The following is a 16123-nucleotide window of genomic DNA, read 5'->3' as shown; positions in this document are numbered from 1 at the left end:
TGCTGAAAAAGAAAATGTGGTGAACATCAATAAGTTTTTTGTGTGCAATTTATTGTGATGCTGCAGTTGATAGGAGTACAGTTGGTTGATGGGTAAAGAAAGTTACAGCCTCAGGAAATGCAGAAACAGAGCTCCATGATCAGCCACAGCTCCAGACACGCTAAATCTTGCAGATGCCATTATTCGTGATGACCGCTTAAAGATTCCTTACAGGGAACACACTTTGAAGATCACGAGAGCGTCAATCTTGCAGTGCAAACATGGCTATGCCTACAGGACAAGAGCTTTTACCAGGAGAGAATACATGCTCTTCCACAATGTTGACATATGGCTATAAAAAGTGATGGAGATTACATAGAAAAATAGGACATGGACAAGACATGTTGACGTACAGGGTGGTCCATCTGAAGTTTCGGATGAGGTTATCTCGAAAGCTATACATTGGGTAAAAATAGTGGATAAGGGGGACATCAAATGAAACTACACGTGACCCCCAGCCCCCACCCCCTTGGGTGGGGTGGGGGGCAACTTTTAAATCTTAAACGGAAACACCCATTTTTTATTGCAGATTCGGATTCTCCATAAAAAAGTAATCAAGTTTTGTCTGAAACATTTTTTTAAACCATTGACAGATGGCGCTGAAATCAATAAAACAGTAAAATTGGGGAAGAACTCTGATTTATTTAGAATTATCCGAGAAAGACGCATCAAATCGATAAAAAATGTGCACCAATTCTTTCATTATGCCAAATAAAGCTATTTTTGGTACAAAATGTACTGTATCCTACTTTTAGCGTTACCCAGGAACAACCACATGGACGTAGCAGAATGACAGTCCCATGGGATGCTTCATTAGTGTGAGCCCCTTGCCTCTCACAATTTGGCATGGATAATTAATGAAATTTGTCACGAAGAAATTGTTCAAAATTATCCCCATTTGCTTCAATGCATACAGTCAATCGTCTGCGAAAGTTGTCCACAGTTTTGAGCAGCACATCCCGTCGTATGGCTGCACACGCTCTTCGAATATGTTGGTCCATATTGTTTCGGGTTGTGGGCTGTCTTTCATAAACAATATTTTTTTAAATAGCCCCACAAGAAAAAATTAGGAGATGTTAGGTCTGGTGAATGTGGAGGCCACTGAATTGGTCCACCTCGTCCTATACACCGACCAGGGTATCATAAATTTAAAACGTTCCGCACATTTTTAGCATAATGGGGAGCTGCTCCATCCTGTTGGAACCACATTCGTTGCCTAGTTTCTAGATCAACATCTTCCATCAGTTCCAACAAATCATTGCAGAGAAGTTGTAAATAAGATTCCCCTGTAACATTTCGATCAAAAAAATATAGTCCTATCAAGTAACCATTTCAAATTCCACACCAGACCATTAACGACCATTTGTGTTCATTGTCAATGGATCTGTGCCAGTGTGGATTGACAGGGGACCAATAATGACAATTTAATTTGCCATTGTTTTTGAATGTGGCTTCATTGGTGAACATAATGTATCTAAACAAACCATTGTCACCTCTTATCATTTCCAAGGCCCATTGGCAGTAATGCACGCATATTTGCATATCTTTCAGCATTAATGCCTGCGTCAGAATGATATGATATGCATGATATTTATGTGCCTACAAAATACTCAAAACAGTGATTTCGGTATTCCAGTTTGTCTCTGAATCACACAACTACTAATTTTGGGATCCAGTTGAACACAGGCGAGAACGGTAAGGGTCCAAGCGTCATTTACATTGTATTTGCAGTGACAAGGTGGATGGTGCTTGTAACCATTTCAAGCTCATTGAGTGCAATTTTGAATAATGTTTTTGCTTGGATGTCATCTGTTTGGGAAACAATCCACATACAATTGCGCAGCAATTGGTATGGCATTCACCTAAAATTAACATCATATCAACAATCTCTGTAGGAGGATAGTGAACCATGTTTCACTAAAGAATAATTTACTTTCGTGAGTTGATGTTCACGGTTCACAATCTGAAAGTGAAGTGACGTCTGATCGTATTGCACTGACCTTTACACCGAGCCACAGTTCGCAGTTTGGCCATGGTAGCACCAAGTCGGGTGAGTAATGCAATGGTGAAGAGTTCCCTAATGAGATTTTGATACCATTCCGCCTCCCTCCATCAAAAACTGTGTCGGGTAGGATAAAAAAGCTTAATTTGGTGTAATGAAAGAATTGGTGCACATTTTGTATCAATTTGATGCGTCATTTCAGATCATTCTAAATAAATCAGAGTTCTTCCCCAATTTTAATGTTTCTCGGTTTCAGCGCCACCTGTCAATGGTTTAAAAAAATGTTTCAGGCAAAACTTGATTACTTTTTTATGGAGAATCCGAATCTGCAATAAAAATGGGGGTTTCCATTTAAGATTTAGAAGTTGCCCCCTGCCCCACCCAAGGGGGTGGGGACTGGGGGTCATGTGTAGTTTCATTTGATGTCCCCCTCTGAGCTTACGAACTTGTTTTACCCACTATTTTTACCCAATGTATAGTTTTCAAGGTAATCTCACCTGAAACTTCAGATGGACCACCAGTATATTGTCACCAAATTCAGACTCTTAACAATAACTGTATTCTAAAAAAAACATGGGGCATTATATATTGAATGGCCGTGGTATATCTACATGCTGCAAACCACTCTAAGTGCATGGCAGAAGGTATATCCTACTGTACAAATTACTAGGGTTTCTCCTTGTTCCAGTCACATGTGGAACACAGGAGGAATGATCGTTTAAATGATTCTGTACACGCTGTAATTAGTCTTATCTTATCTCTACATCCTAGAGTCATCATTTAAAGCAAGATCTTGAAACTTTATAAGTAGGCTTTCTACAGACTGTTTATGTCTATCTTCAAGAGTCTGCCAGTTCAGTTTCTTCAGCATCTCTGTGATACTCTCCCATGGATCAAACAAACCTGTGAGCATTCGTGCTGCCCTTCTCTGTATATGTTCATTATCCCTGTTAGTCCTATCTGATACGCAAAGTTGAGCAATATCTGAGATGGGTCACATGAGTGATTTGTAAGCAATCTCTTCTTTTAGTTAAATTGTGCCATACAACTCTTTTCTCTCTAGTGCATCTTGACTAATTACTCGATCTACCTGCCTAATCTTTAGTATTCTCCTGAAACCACATTTCAAAATTTCTATTCTCCTCATCTGCACACTGCTTGATGCTCAAGTTTCACTTCCGTATAAGACTACTGTTCACTCAAGTACTTCCCAATATTTACACCTATAAAGACTAGGCATACAGCTTAGGCCTACTGCCTGAAGGGAACACAGTGACTGTTTGTAATTTTATATTTTTAACTAGTGAACCCTCCAATGCTTTGCATTTGCTAAGTATGTATTGGTATTGGATATACATCCTAACCTCCTCCTCCTCTATCTCTCTGCCCCCCCCCCCCCCCCACCCTCTCACTCCATCCATCTCCTCCTCCCCTCCCTTCCCCCATCTTTCTGTCCGTCTACTCCTTCCCCCTCTCCATGTCCACTTCCCCTTCCCTTCTCTCTCTGACCTTGAGCCTTGTTTATTTTTATTCCAAACAAAATCTTGATTGGGAAATGAAGGTACACAAAATGTGCGGGTAAATCAACTGGACCATTAGGGTACATAGGATATGTGAGAGACTTCTCCAGTTGCTGGATCTGTGAGGATAGTAGCTTCAGTGACAGTATCCTGTATAGTTTTAATCTCCAAACAGGCTGGATTACAAAGTTCTAGATGATTCAGATTCTGTGGTAGTACACTAACCGTAAGCCGATAAGCTATAAATAAAACTCTGCTGTTTTATGTTAAAACCGACTGCCATGAAGATAAAAAAACAGCCCATTTTTGTGTATACAGTTTTTGTTTAATATTATATATGAGGAGAAAGAACAAAAGGAAGAAACGATTTGTGTAATGGTTTACATGTCCTGCCATCTCGGATAAAGCTGATTGTGAGAAAGAAAATAAAACCACATTTTCTCACAACACAGCATTTTCTTTCTTGCTATCAGTTTTACCATAAAACCTGTATATTGTTGTTTAAAAATATATATACATCCTACGCCTATCTGAATGTTTATTAGAGTATTGTGTAAAATTTAGTAAATTGGTTGGAATCTTTTCACGATTTTTGGTAATAATATATCCCCCCTCTTTTTTACACACTCACATATACACTTCTCTCTCTCTCTCTCTCTCTCTCTCTCTCTCTCTCTCTCTCTCTCTCTCCAGCTCACAGAAATGAAAAGCTGCAGCACACGCGAGGTGTGCAAGATTTTTTAATATCTTGTTGCCCTCTTATTTCACTGAATTTCATTAACATTAGTGAATTAATCTCTGTTGTGAAAGTAATGAAAGGAAAAGACTTTTCAACACATTACACAAAAATTTATTACATTTCCAATTCACTCAAAACTCAGCCCTTACAAACACACGCGTCTTGTAGTAAGAAGGCTAAAGAGAGAAAACTACCAAGATAGTGGCATAAAAGGGGTGGTTCTCATGCACATTAGCCTAAGTGATTTTTGTAGACCAATTTGAGATTGTTTCCAGGTCTGACAGAACACAAGTGTCTTATATCAAATTGTTCATCTCAACTTCGCCTACACAACTGTGGTATATTGTAAAAGTTATCATTAACACCCCTTATATCTGTATGTCCCCCCTCCCCCCACCATTATTCTTTATCTTTATCTTAATGTCATCCCCTCCTTCCTTGTTGGGCATCACACGAAGTGTCTTTAACACTCTGACTTGTATTTAAGAGGAAGAGGGGTGTTCAAATCCACACCCAGCTATCATAATTTGCTCTTCCTACATAATCTGAGCAAATGTTAGGCTAATCCCTTGAGAGAGAGAGAGAGAGAGAGAGAGAGAGAGAGAGAGAGAGAGAGAGGGGGGGGGGGGGAGAGGGGGGGGAGGGGGGGGGGAGGGGGGGGAGAAGGAGAAAACACGAGAAAATTTTTCATTGGCCGAAAGCTTTATTTGTGACAGTCTTTTTGTTGTGCCTACTCTGTGACTCAACATCTCCACTGTATGGTAAGTAGAAACTTTCCTTTTCATAATATTGTTACATTCCATCCTAAACTTAATTTTTCCTTAAACACAACTCCATGTCACTCTGAATATGACCTCCACACAAAAAGCTGAGGGTAAAGTGGAAAAGGATGGGAAACACCGTAGATCAAAGAACCTTGCATAAACAGTACAGAGAGTTCTATTTCATTCCATCCACTCCTATACTTCCCAAAGAGTCAACAGTTCTTATTTCCAGGTGGAAGAATATGCAAACAACATGTTTTCCATAAAACCTGTGCCAGGAAATGGGACCTGTCACAGTAGTAATAGTAATAGTAGTAGTAGTAGTAGTAGTAGTAGTAGCAGTAGCAGTAGTTGTTTTATTCATCCGTATATCTCTTTTACAAAGATATTGGCCATGTCTTGGCATTACAATTTAAGAACAATAAAAAATAAAGTAATTCACATACTCAGATATTTACATACTTACAGATCTAGTATGGCACGGATAGAACTGGTAGTTGGCTGTGCCCTTATGATAGGAACAATCCCAGCATTTGCCTCAAGTAATTTAGGGAAACAACAGAATCAGGATGGCTGCATGAAGACTGGAGCCTCCACCCTCTAAACACTAGGCCACTGTTTCAAACAGTGCTACCTCATTTGGTGGTGGTGGTGGTTAGTGTTTAACGTCCCGTCGACAACGAGGCCATTAGAGACGGAGCGCAAGCTCGGGTTAGGGAAGGATTGGGAATGAAACCGGCCGTGCCCTTTCAAAGGAACCATCCCGGCATTTGCCTGAAACGATTTAGGGAAATCACGGAAAACCTAAATCAGGATGGCCGGAGACGGGATTGAACCGTCGTCCTCCCGAATGCGAGTCCAGTGTGCTAACCACTGCGCCACCTCGCTCGGTCTACCTCATTTGGTTTACCCATAATTTACAAATTTGTTTTACAAATAAGTCATTTAATAATGTAAAAGGCTAATGCTACATTGTTCATTCATGCCTCACACCCAGTCACTGCACACATACAAACACTACACACACTATTAGCTGACACCAGCATCATTTTATGTACCACAACTTTCTATTTAATGTAAATGGACTGACCAAAAAAAAAAATCTACTCACCAAGTGGTGGCAGGGTCACACACACATAAAAAAAGGATTTAACTTTTACAAGCTTTCAGAGCCAGTGCTCCTTCTTCTAGTAGAAGAGTTGAAGGGGAAGGAAGAAGGGTGAAGGAAAAGGACTGGATCAGATTAAGGAAAGGGGTTGTTGTTCAGGAAAGTCACCCAGAACCCTAGGTCAGGGGAGATTTTTCTGAACTATACCCCTTTCCTTAACCTGATCCAGTCCTATACCTTTCCCCCTCTTCCTTCCCCTTTAACTGTTCTACCAGAAAAATGAGCCAATGGCTAAAAAAGCTTGTAAAAGTTAAATCCTTTTGCCTGTGTGTGTTCCCCGAGCCCTGCTTGGTGAGTAGATATTTGATCTATCTATTTATATTATATTATCAATAACTGACAAGTTTCTATCTGCTAGCATGAAAAACTGAGTCAGCATCTTTCTATAATGAAAGAGACGTCGAGTTCCAGAAGGGAATAAGGTATTTATATTATACATTGCATAGCCTTGGGAATCAGTTTAGAAGGAAAAAAGAAGGAAAGTGCTATGTGGAATGATAGATGTTTTATTATTGTTATTATTATTTATTTATGTTGTATTTTTTACCAAACAACTACTGTGAGTTATCTAAGCAATCCTTCAATGCATAGAATCTATTTCTTAACAGGTACTTTTTAACTGCCTTTTTAAATAACTTAGTTTTATCAATTTCTTCCTTCTCTTTTGGCAATTTATTGTATAGCTTTATGCTCTGGTGAAAATGTTGTTTTAAGTTTTACGTTTATTCTTTCTTTGTAAATGTAAGTTCAGTCTAGATTTCATTCCACTGTCATGGACAGAGTTGTTGGTGCAGTAATTGTCAATGTTATTTTTGATATGTACAAATGATTGGTAAATGTTCTTGCATGGTGCAGCTAAAACCTGTAGTGTTTTGAACACATCTTTACAATGAGCTCAACTACAATTTCTGGTTATTATTCTTATGGAGCTTTTCTGCAGTTTGAAAACTGCGTTCATATTTTGCATGTTTATTCCCCAGAAAGGAATGCCAATGAACAGTATGTAACTAAAAGACACAGGCTGTTACATACTGACAACAGGATCCTAAGGGCATAACATGTCGATACATTCTGTTTGCAAGTATTTTTGTGAGTTCTCACCCGTTCAACTCTGAAACAAAATGATAGATAAACTCCAGTGGAAGACTCTGCAAGAGAGATGCTCAGTAGCTTGGTACGGGCTTTTGTTGAAGTTTCAAGAATGTACCTTCACCAAGGAGTCAAGCAGTATATTGCTCCCTCCTATGTATATCTCATGAAGAGACCGTGAGGATAAAATCAGAGAGATTAGAGCCCACACAGAGGCATACCAACAATCTTTCTATCCACGAACAATACGAGACTGGAATAGAAGGGAGAACCGATAGAGGTACTCAAGGTACCCTCCGCCACACACCATCAGGTGGCTTGTGGAGTATGGATGTAGATGTAGAATATTAATTTTTAGAAAGTTTGCATTTTTCACAATCTATACACACGCCACCTACATTTAACGGTGTCATTTTCTCTCTTCAATCTGATCTTACATGGCATTAGACTGCAGAAAAAAAAACAACCCAAGGCTGATGCAGCAGAGGCTCTCAAACAGTTAAGAAAACACTGGCAGCTATCAATGAAAATCTCAACTGTGAAGTTGCTTCATGGTGCGAGATCTCTAATTAATATCACAAGGTTCCTTAATGCCAAAAAGAAAGGTCTGTATGATGTGTAACTTCCTTAGGAAATATTTCTAGATTATATCCTCCAGTTAGGACACAACGAAATGATATGCCTGCAGTCACGGCATCTGTTAAGTCTCATTTCAAGAATCTGTATCAGATGGCAGAGCAGCATTTCCATTGCTTGCTATTGTTGGTAACAGTTTGTTTAATAAGTGATGGGTGGCAATCACTAAAAAATCATGGGTTGGATGGAGCTAGACACTGGCACTGATCGTTCGTAGTTTCCTTTGCCTCGTAAATGAAGTTTCACTTGCAGCAATTTAAACTGATGTATTAGATCCCATCCTAAACACCTTCTGAGGAATCACAATATATTACAGAAAAGCTGTGGTGCCTATGATAAAAGTTATTGTAAACATCTTTTAAGCTGTGCTATTAGGTGCCAACCTAACCACAACATCGGAAACCATGAAATATTCAGAAAAAAACAGCCAAAATATTTGTGACGACGAAGATTATAAGACTGTGCAATTCTTACTGACTACCTTATACTACTACCCGATTGGCTATGACCAAAGATAACAAATTGCCAACAGCATCACGCTATGGAAGAGTCACGGACATCGTAAGTGCACTTCAGCTGACAACTTTGTTGGTCACTATCACTATCTTCATATGGCATCTGCAGTTTTCATCACTGACAGAGTGGTAGGGCAGTTTCCTTTTGGGAAGAAACTGAGGTGACTGCTAACATGATCCATAGCACCAACTGGTCAGCTGATGGTGACTTGTTGGATGTACCTGGATCTGGAGCTGTTTCTCATTGATGTGTGTGGCTGATGACAGAAGGTTAGCTCCTTCCTCTACCTAATAGGTTTGAAGCATTGCCTCCTCCTGATAATGAGACATAGCCAGTAGGCCTTGCCTCTCCTGCTCATGCAACGGTTTTCTTCTCAGTTGTGGCCAGGGCAACCACGGAGGAGAAATAAGGTAGGCAGCTCCAATATTGGGCACATCATGGTATAGAATTGAACCAAATGTACACATAGTACGTATTCCAGGAAGAACTGCCTGACATGTGATAGAAGCAATGCTGGGAGCACATGCTGTACTCAGCTGTAGGGTGTTGCTAGCTCCAGCTGGCATCAATAATGACAGTAATTGGGTTCTGCAACCATTCTCAGTTAGGTGTCAGAAGTGTTGAAGACAACTAGCCCCATGTGGGAGGTCTTTGCACAGCTGTTGATTTGCAGCATCATTCTGAGGACTGATTACGACATATGATGTGATCTGCATGCGGAGCGTACTGTCTCTGTGGTAAGACCATTTGTAGAGTCCTCATCCTGAGCTACAAAATGGAGATTGAATCACACTGAATAGATCAGTTGTGTACTATACACACTTTACACAAAGCTACAATATCGTTTGTAGAAAATCCAGCATCAGACAGACCAATTATTTCAAATGATGGGATAACAGATCTGGAGAATGAGAATCTTAATATATTAGTTTTCATGGCCAGAGTACTCACAGTAAAGTCCTGGAGCTCATGTCTCTCATGGAAATTAACTGTCCCCACATCAGACCACGAGGAATTAGTTAAACCACAAGTAGAGAATAGGGAAATTCTTGATGACATGTAGAACATATAATAGAAAATAGATCATACTCTCCAGGAGGAGTGGGTTTATAGTGACAAGCAAGTCTAGTAAGATAACAAATGAAAACTTAAAACTGATATGGACAAGAGCAAACAGAGCCAGTGAATCTACATTACTAACTGAATGTTTCAATTGACTATTAGATTCAGAGTCATTCAAGATGATCGGAAATTCATAGCCTAGAAATCCTCCCAGGCATACGGTACTAGTAAGTAGAGAATTTAGCCAGTACCGATAAGGAAACCTGCAAATTTATTATTGCTAGTACAGACCAAACAGTCTTGTGAAGTAATAGTGAAAATATATTCCAACATCTGCACTTCTACATCAACATATACCATATGGAGTAACGGAGAAAAGTTTATAGTAGCTCATGCATTCATAAGGACCACATCTGAAGTGTAAATTGGCCAAATTATAGTGATGGATCTTTCAGAAATCCCAAAGTTACTGGTCTTATGTACAGTCGGTTAATGGTCTAAACCTTCCATTCAGTCCCTCGTGGATCCATGTTATTGAGTTGCAGAAAGCAAGCATAATTATTAAATTCAGAATTAAAAATGTATTCAGGCATGAGGATACCAATATACCAATGTCTGACTACCACAGAGATTAACATGTGAAAGTTACTGATAATGACACAGATACTACTGAACAACATTAGACCAATATACCTCTGCCACTCGTCTGCTGCAAGATCCTAGAATACACTTCAGATACAAACACTATGATGTTTCGAAGAATAAGCACAGACTTTGATAAAAACCATTAGGGTGGAATAGATTCAGGTTTATTTATACATGACATCTCGCAAACAATGGATGCAGGTGAATAAGCAGATTCCGTCTTCTTAGATTTCCGAAAGGTTCATTCATGATGCAGCATCACATTTTTTATCACTAATCATGTTAAGATCATACAGATTATCATTGCAAATATGTGGCTTGTTCAAGGAATACTTGACCAGAACCTAGTTTGTTACACTAGGCCGTGAAGGTTCCACACAAACATCTGTTGTGCCCCAAGGAAGCATATTAGGACCTCTAATGTTTTCAATATACATAAACAATTCATCAGGCATGATCAGCAGCACTGTAAGGCAGTTCACTAACGATGTTGTCATACGTAGAAAAGTGTCTTCATTGAAGGACCAAAATTGCTGAAAGACTTGGATAAAATGCCTGCTTGGTGCGATGTATGGTAGCTCCCATCAAATATGAACTATGGTAAGACAATGTCAACAATAAAGACCCAACAGGATGTGATTGCAAGGTTATTATTAGTAAGAAACCATAAGCAGGCTCAGAAAATCTCGGAAAATCAGTATGAGGGAAATTCAGGGGAAGACAAATTTTCTGGGCAGATTCAGGGTTAGATTAGAGATTAGATTAGATTCGTTTTCGTTCCATAGACCTGTACTAAGGAGATCCTCGTGGATGTGGAACATGTCAATTTTTTTTTCTTTTTTTAAGCTGAAATAACAATACTAATAGTATGAATATATGCAATACATCATTTGTTTCTGTTAAAAAATTTGTCAATGGAGTAGAAGGAGTTGGCCACTAGTAAGTCTTTCAGGCTCCTTTTAAACTGATCTTTATTTGTAACTAAATTTTTTATGTTTACTGGCAAATTATTGAAGATGAGTGTTCCTGAGTAGTGGACCCCTTTTTGAACTAAAGTAAGTGCTTTTAAGTCCTTGTGCAGATCATTTTTGTTCCTGGTATTGTATGTATGAACTGAGCTGTTTGTTGGAAAAAGATATATTATTTAGGACAAATTTCATTAATGAGTAAATATACTGAGAGGCAGTAGTTAGTATACCCAGTTCTTTGAAGAGGTTTCTACAGGACGTCCGTGAATTTACTCCACAAATAATACATATTACATGCTTTTGGACTCTGAAAACTTTTGTTTGACTTGAAGAGTTACCCCAAAATATTATACCATATGACATTATGGAATGAAAGTAGGCAAAGTATGCAAGCTTTTTCATTTTTATGTTGACTATGTCTGCTAACACTCGAATTGCAAATACAGATTTGGTAAGGCGTTTCTGCAGTTCTGTGGTGTGCTCTTCCCAACTGAATTTATTATCAAGTTGTAATCCCAGGAATTTAAGACTGTCAACCTCTTCTATCTGCTCTTCTTCGTATTTTATGCATATGCTGGGTAGAAACCTCTTACAGGTTCTGAATTGCATATAGTGAGTCTTTTCGAAGTTTAATGTCAGTGAGTTGGCTTTAAACCATTTATTAATATCCATGAAAATATCATTAGCAGATCTTTCTAGAACTACACTTGACATACTATTTATTGCAATACTTGTGTCATCTGCAAACAAAACGAACTCTGCTTCTGGCAGTGTAACTGATGAGAGATCATTAATATACACAAGAAAAAGTAATGGGCCTAAGATGGATCCCTGTGGGACACCCCATGTAATTTCTTTCCATTCTGATGATGACTGATGACTTAATTCACTAGTCCCTTCCACTGACACCCTTTGTTTCCTGTTAGTGAGTTATGACTTGAACCATTTTGCAGCACTGCCCGTGACACCATAGAATTCTAATTTACTTAAAAGGATGTTGTGGTTCACACAATCAAATGCCTTTGACAAATCACAGAAAATACCTGCTGCTTGTAATTTGTTATTTAATGAGTTAAGTACATTTTCACTGTAGGTGTAAATAGCCTTCTCGATATCAGAACCTTCAGGAATCCAAACTGTGTTCTTGATAATATGTTATTTGCGGTCAGATGGTTGAGCAGCTGCCTGTACATTATTTTTTCTAAAATTTTTGAGAATGCTGGCAAAAGTGAAATCGGTCTGTAGTTTGATGGTATCTCTTCATCCCCTTTCTTGAATAGAGGCTTAACATCTGCATATTTTAGCCAGTCAGGAAATGTCCCAGTTATAATTGACTGGTTACACAAGTAACTTAGAATTGTACTAAACTCACAAGAACATGCCTTAATCAACTTTGTTGATATTTCATCGTACCCACTAGAATGCTTTGTTTTTAAAGATTTTATTATGGACGTTATTTCTTTTGGTGAAGTGAGTGATATATTCATGTACTTGAAGCTATTTGTGAAGGCTAGTTTCAGATATTCAAAGGCATTATTTACTGATCCTGAAAGTCCCATTCTATCAGTAACAGATATAAAGTACTTGTTAAATAGATTTGCCACACTATGCCCATCAGTTACTAATGTGTCATCTACCCTTAGCGCTATTTGCTCCTGTTCCTTTCTGGTTCTACCAGTCTGCTCTTCCACTATATCCCATATTGTTTTTATTTTGTTCCCTGACATTGCTATCTTCTTCTCATAGTGCATTTGTTTAGACGTCTGAATCACTTTTTTTAATGTTTTACAGTATTCCTTGTATTTAGCTAAATCATCAGCATTGGAGCTATTCTTGGTCGACAGATACATTTTCCTTTTTGTCTTACAGGAAATCTTTATTCCTTGTGTAATCCATGGTTTTATTATAGACTTCTGTTTAATTTGAGTAACTTTTAGAGGAAAACAGTTTTCAAACATGGTACTGACATTGTTCATGAATGTGTTATATTTTTCATTCATGTCATGAGCACTTTAAACATCTTTCCAGTTCATATCTTTGAGCAGTTTTCTAAAACACTCAATTTTTGATTGATTGGCTACTCTCCTGTACTCAGATTTAGCAGTCTTGATAATCTGCTTAGAATTTACATCTAAAACAAGGAGCTGCATGTCATGATCTGATAGTCCATTTATAACAGGTTTTATGATATGATTTTGTTCCTTTGATTTGTCTATAAAAATGTTATCAATGGCTGTCCTTGAGGATTTAGTGATCCTAGTTGGAAAGTTTACAGTGTGAGTTAGATTGAAAGACAACATTACTAACTGCAGTGAATGTTCACTGGAAGATTGCATTAGAAAATATGTATTAAAGTCACCAGCAATCAAAATTTCTTTGTTTCTTCCTGTTAAATAACCCAAAAGAGCTTCTAGATGATCTAAGAATAAATTATAATTCCCTGCAGGTGCTCGGTAAATAGTTATTATTATATAGGATCTGTTATGGAACTCTACTTCTGTTGCACATGCTTCTAGATGCTGCTCTAAACAGAATTTATTAATGTCTATGTTCTTGAATTTATGGCAGTTTTTGATAAATGTGGCAACTCCTCCTCCATCCATATCTACTCTGCAGAAGTAGGAAGCTAGCTTAAATCCTGAAATGTCTAACATATCTATATCAGTGGTCACTTGATGTTCAGAGAGGCAGATTATTTCAATTTGGTTAGATGAATTCATTTCATCGATACAAATGAGTAGTTCATCAACTTTATTTCTAAGTCCCAGAATGTTCTGGAGTAATAAAGATAACTGATACTGCATACTAATGGGATTGTAACTGCTTTGGCGAAGATGAACTGGCAGTTTCTGATTACTTTCTGTTAAACACTGTTTAAATGGAAGCTGTATGATAAAATCTGACTCCTGTTCATCTGTTTTCTCAAACTGAGTGTGTCTGCCAATCTCTCTTAAAACTTTTTTCTTTTCCCCTTCCCTATCCTAAAAAAGGCATCCCTCTGACACCTGTGACCACCGGTATTTTGCCACTTGTGCCAGTGTCCCCCCTTAAGTTTTCTGCAATCAACCCAGACAGTTTTCCCTTCCCTTTCCTATTGAGGTGAAGCCCATGCCTAGTGTAGTCCCACCTATCGATAGCATCCACAGGAATCAAACCAATGTGGGACCCTATATCCGTCCTAAGCAGCCACTCCAACTCCAAGTTCACCCTCCCTACGGAAGAGTTCAAATGAGGCCGATCATGGCGTCTCAACACGACACAAACAGAATACATCTATGAAGGAAATTGTGTGTAACACGAGGGTACTTTCGAGTACTGTTTCAGTGTTTGAAAGTCCTTATCAAAATATACTGAACGAATTCACAAATGGGCTGCTACGATCGGTAAACAAATAATATCGATCAATAATTTTTCAAATTATCACGTATATAAAACATTACACGTAACTAGGCACCTGATTTAAATCAAAGTTTTCTATAATACGTTATCATAATCAGAAGAATGAGTAGGCCTACTGGTTTACAAAATGCAACTAAAGTGCAGGGAGACGGAATCAAATCATCTGAGATCCCTTACTACATTAAAGAAAATTAACGAAGGAGAGGAAAAGAAAGAGAAGAGAGAATAGGCGCGTACGCAGCGTAAAGTGAGACTTGTCAAAGCAACACGGTAAGTATATAGAATTACTGAAAAAAAGAGTCTGTAATACTGCAGTACACTGCAAAAATTACGAGTGACAATATTAAACTAAAAAAATACAATGACAGGATGTCTGAGGATGCAATTCGTAACACGATCTGTGACAGACATTCTCAAGTGAAGATGACTCTGAGAATAAGCATTAGCAAATCATTTCACTCAACAGGGAAAAGTGACGTCCTAACGCTCACTACAATGAGAAAATATGTAACACCAATAATATTGTTTACCGGTGGGACTAGGTGCAAATCTCACACGAACTTCGTGACGCCCTTCTAATACCTTCCCTTTGCTCCTCCTTAACGAAGCAGTACTTATATTCCTTGAAGCAAACTCAATAAAAACGCAACATTTAGTTCCTTTCGTAAACATATTCGACAACCAGCACATAACCTTTACAAAATATTATGTAAACAAACACGCGCTCCGAAAGATTTTAGCTTGCTGCAAAGATAGTAAAAACACAGGTCGATACGATATGACCACAGTCTAACATAACAGTCGCGACACTCACTGGCCACTGCTGTAAAAGCTATTACCGTTTGACAGATGGAGCGAGACTAGCACCCCAAGCGGCGAGTAAGGTGACGCGTCGTAGGCATAATGCTTCTTTTGCATCCATTTCCTATGTAATTTACAAAACATTTGCTGTTATTTTCTTGCCTCCAAAGGTTTGTGTAGTATCAGAAGGCATATATGTTTCTATAAATGATTCTAAAATAAGCGCAAGTATGGACAAAACCCATGAATCGAGTGGCAAGCTGCAACACATTCGTGAAGAAACACTTGTGAAGTTCGACAGAATTGCAGCTTACCACGTTCATATCAAAAGAATAGAAACACGCAGATTCACACATAAGAAGCACAGACACGTTTCTCTACTTGCAAAAGCGATCTACAGCTCATTTATCGTTCTGTAGGCCTACTTTGTTGTCATTGTCACCTGTTGCCACAAGTACGACCTCCATCTTTATATTATTATAAGTGGGACAAGCAAAGGCCAAATAGTGGGAGAAATATGTTGAAAACATTATAATGAGCTGATTACATTTCACGCAAAACCGAATATTTGAATAATTTTCAAACAATCTGTCATTGAACAGGGTGCTAACAAAAAATGTCATCACACAAAGGAAGCAAGGAAAATAAGTGACTAACAACAGAAGTGAATTATATACTTACCAAACATTACGCGTTTTTAAGACACGAATAACTGCACTTAATCTAACCACTTTTTCGTCAAAGCAGGTCTGTGTTGACGATTCACAGGAATCTG

The 16123-nt window shown here is 38.4% G+C and overlaps 1 protein-coding gene across 1 annotated transcript in view; it reads right to left on the bottom strand.

Moving 5' to 3' along the window:
* Positions 1 to 15286, bottom strand: part of LOC126458417 (probable glutamate--tRNA ligase, mitochondrial) — an 82587-nt gene extending 67301 nt beyond the window's left edge. The window contains exon 1 of the mRNA XM_050095448.1: positions 15078 to 15286. Within this exon, the coding sequence (XP_049951405.1) occupies positions 15078 to 15237 (160 nt within the window). The 5' untranslated portion in view covers positions 15238 to 15286. The remainder of the gene's footprint in view (positions 1 to 15077) is intronic.
* Between the last annotated feature and the right edge of the window lie 837 nt (positions 15287 to 16123).

Source organism: Schistocerca serialis, chromosome 2 (genome assembly GCF_023864345.2).
Source record: "Schistocerca serialis cubense isolate TAMUIC-IGC-003099 chromosome 2, iqSchSeri2.2, whole genome shotgun sequence".
NCBI classification, from domain to species: Eukaryota; Metazoa; Arthropoda; class Insecta; order Orthoptera; family Acrididae; genus Schistocerca; species Schistocerca serialis.
This window is presented reverse-complemented; position numbering and strand designations above follow the sequence as displayed.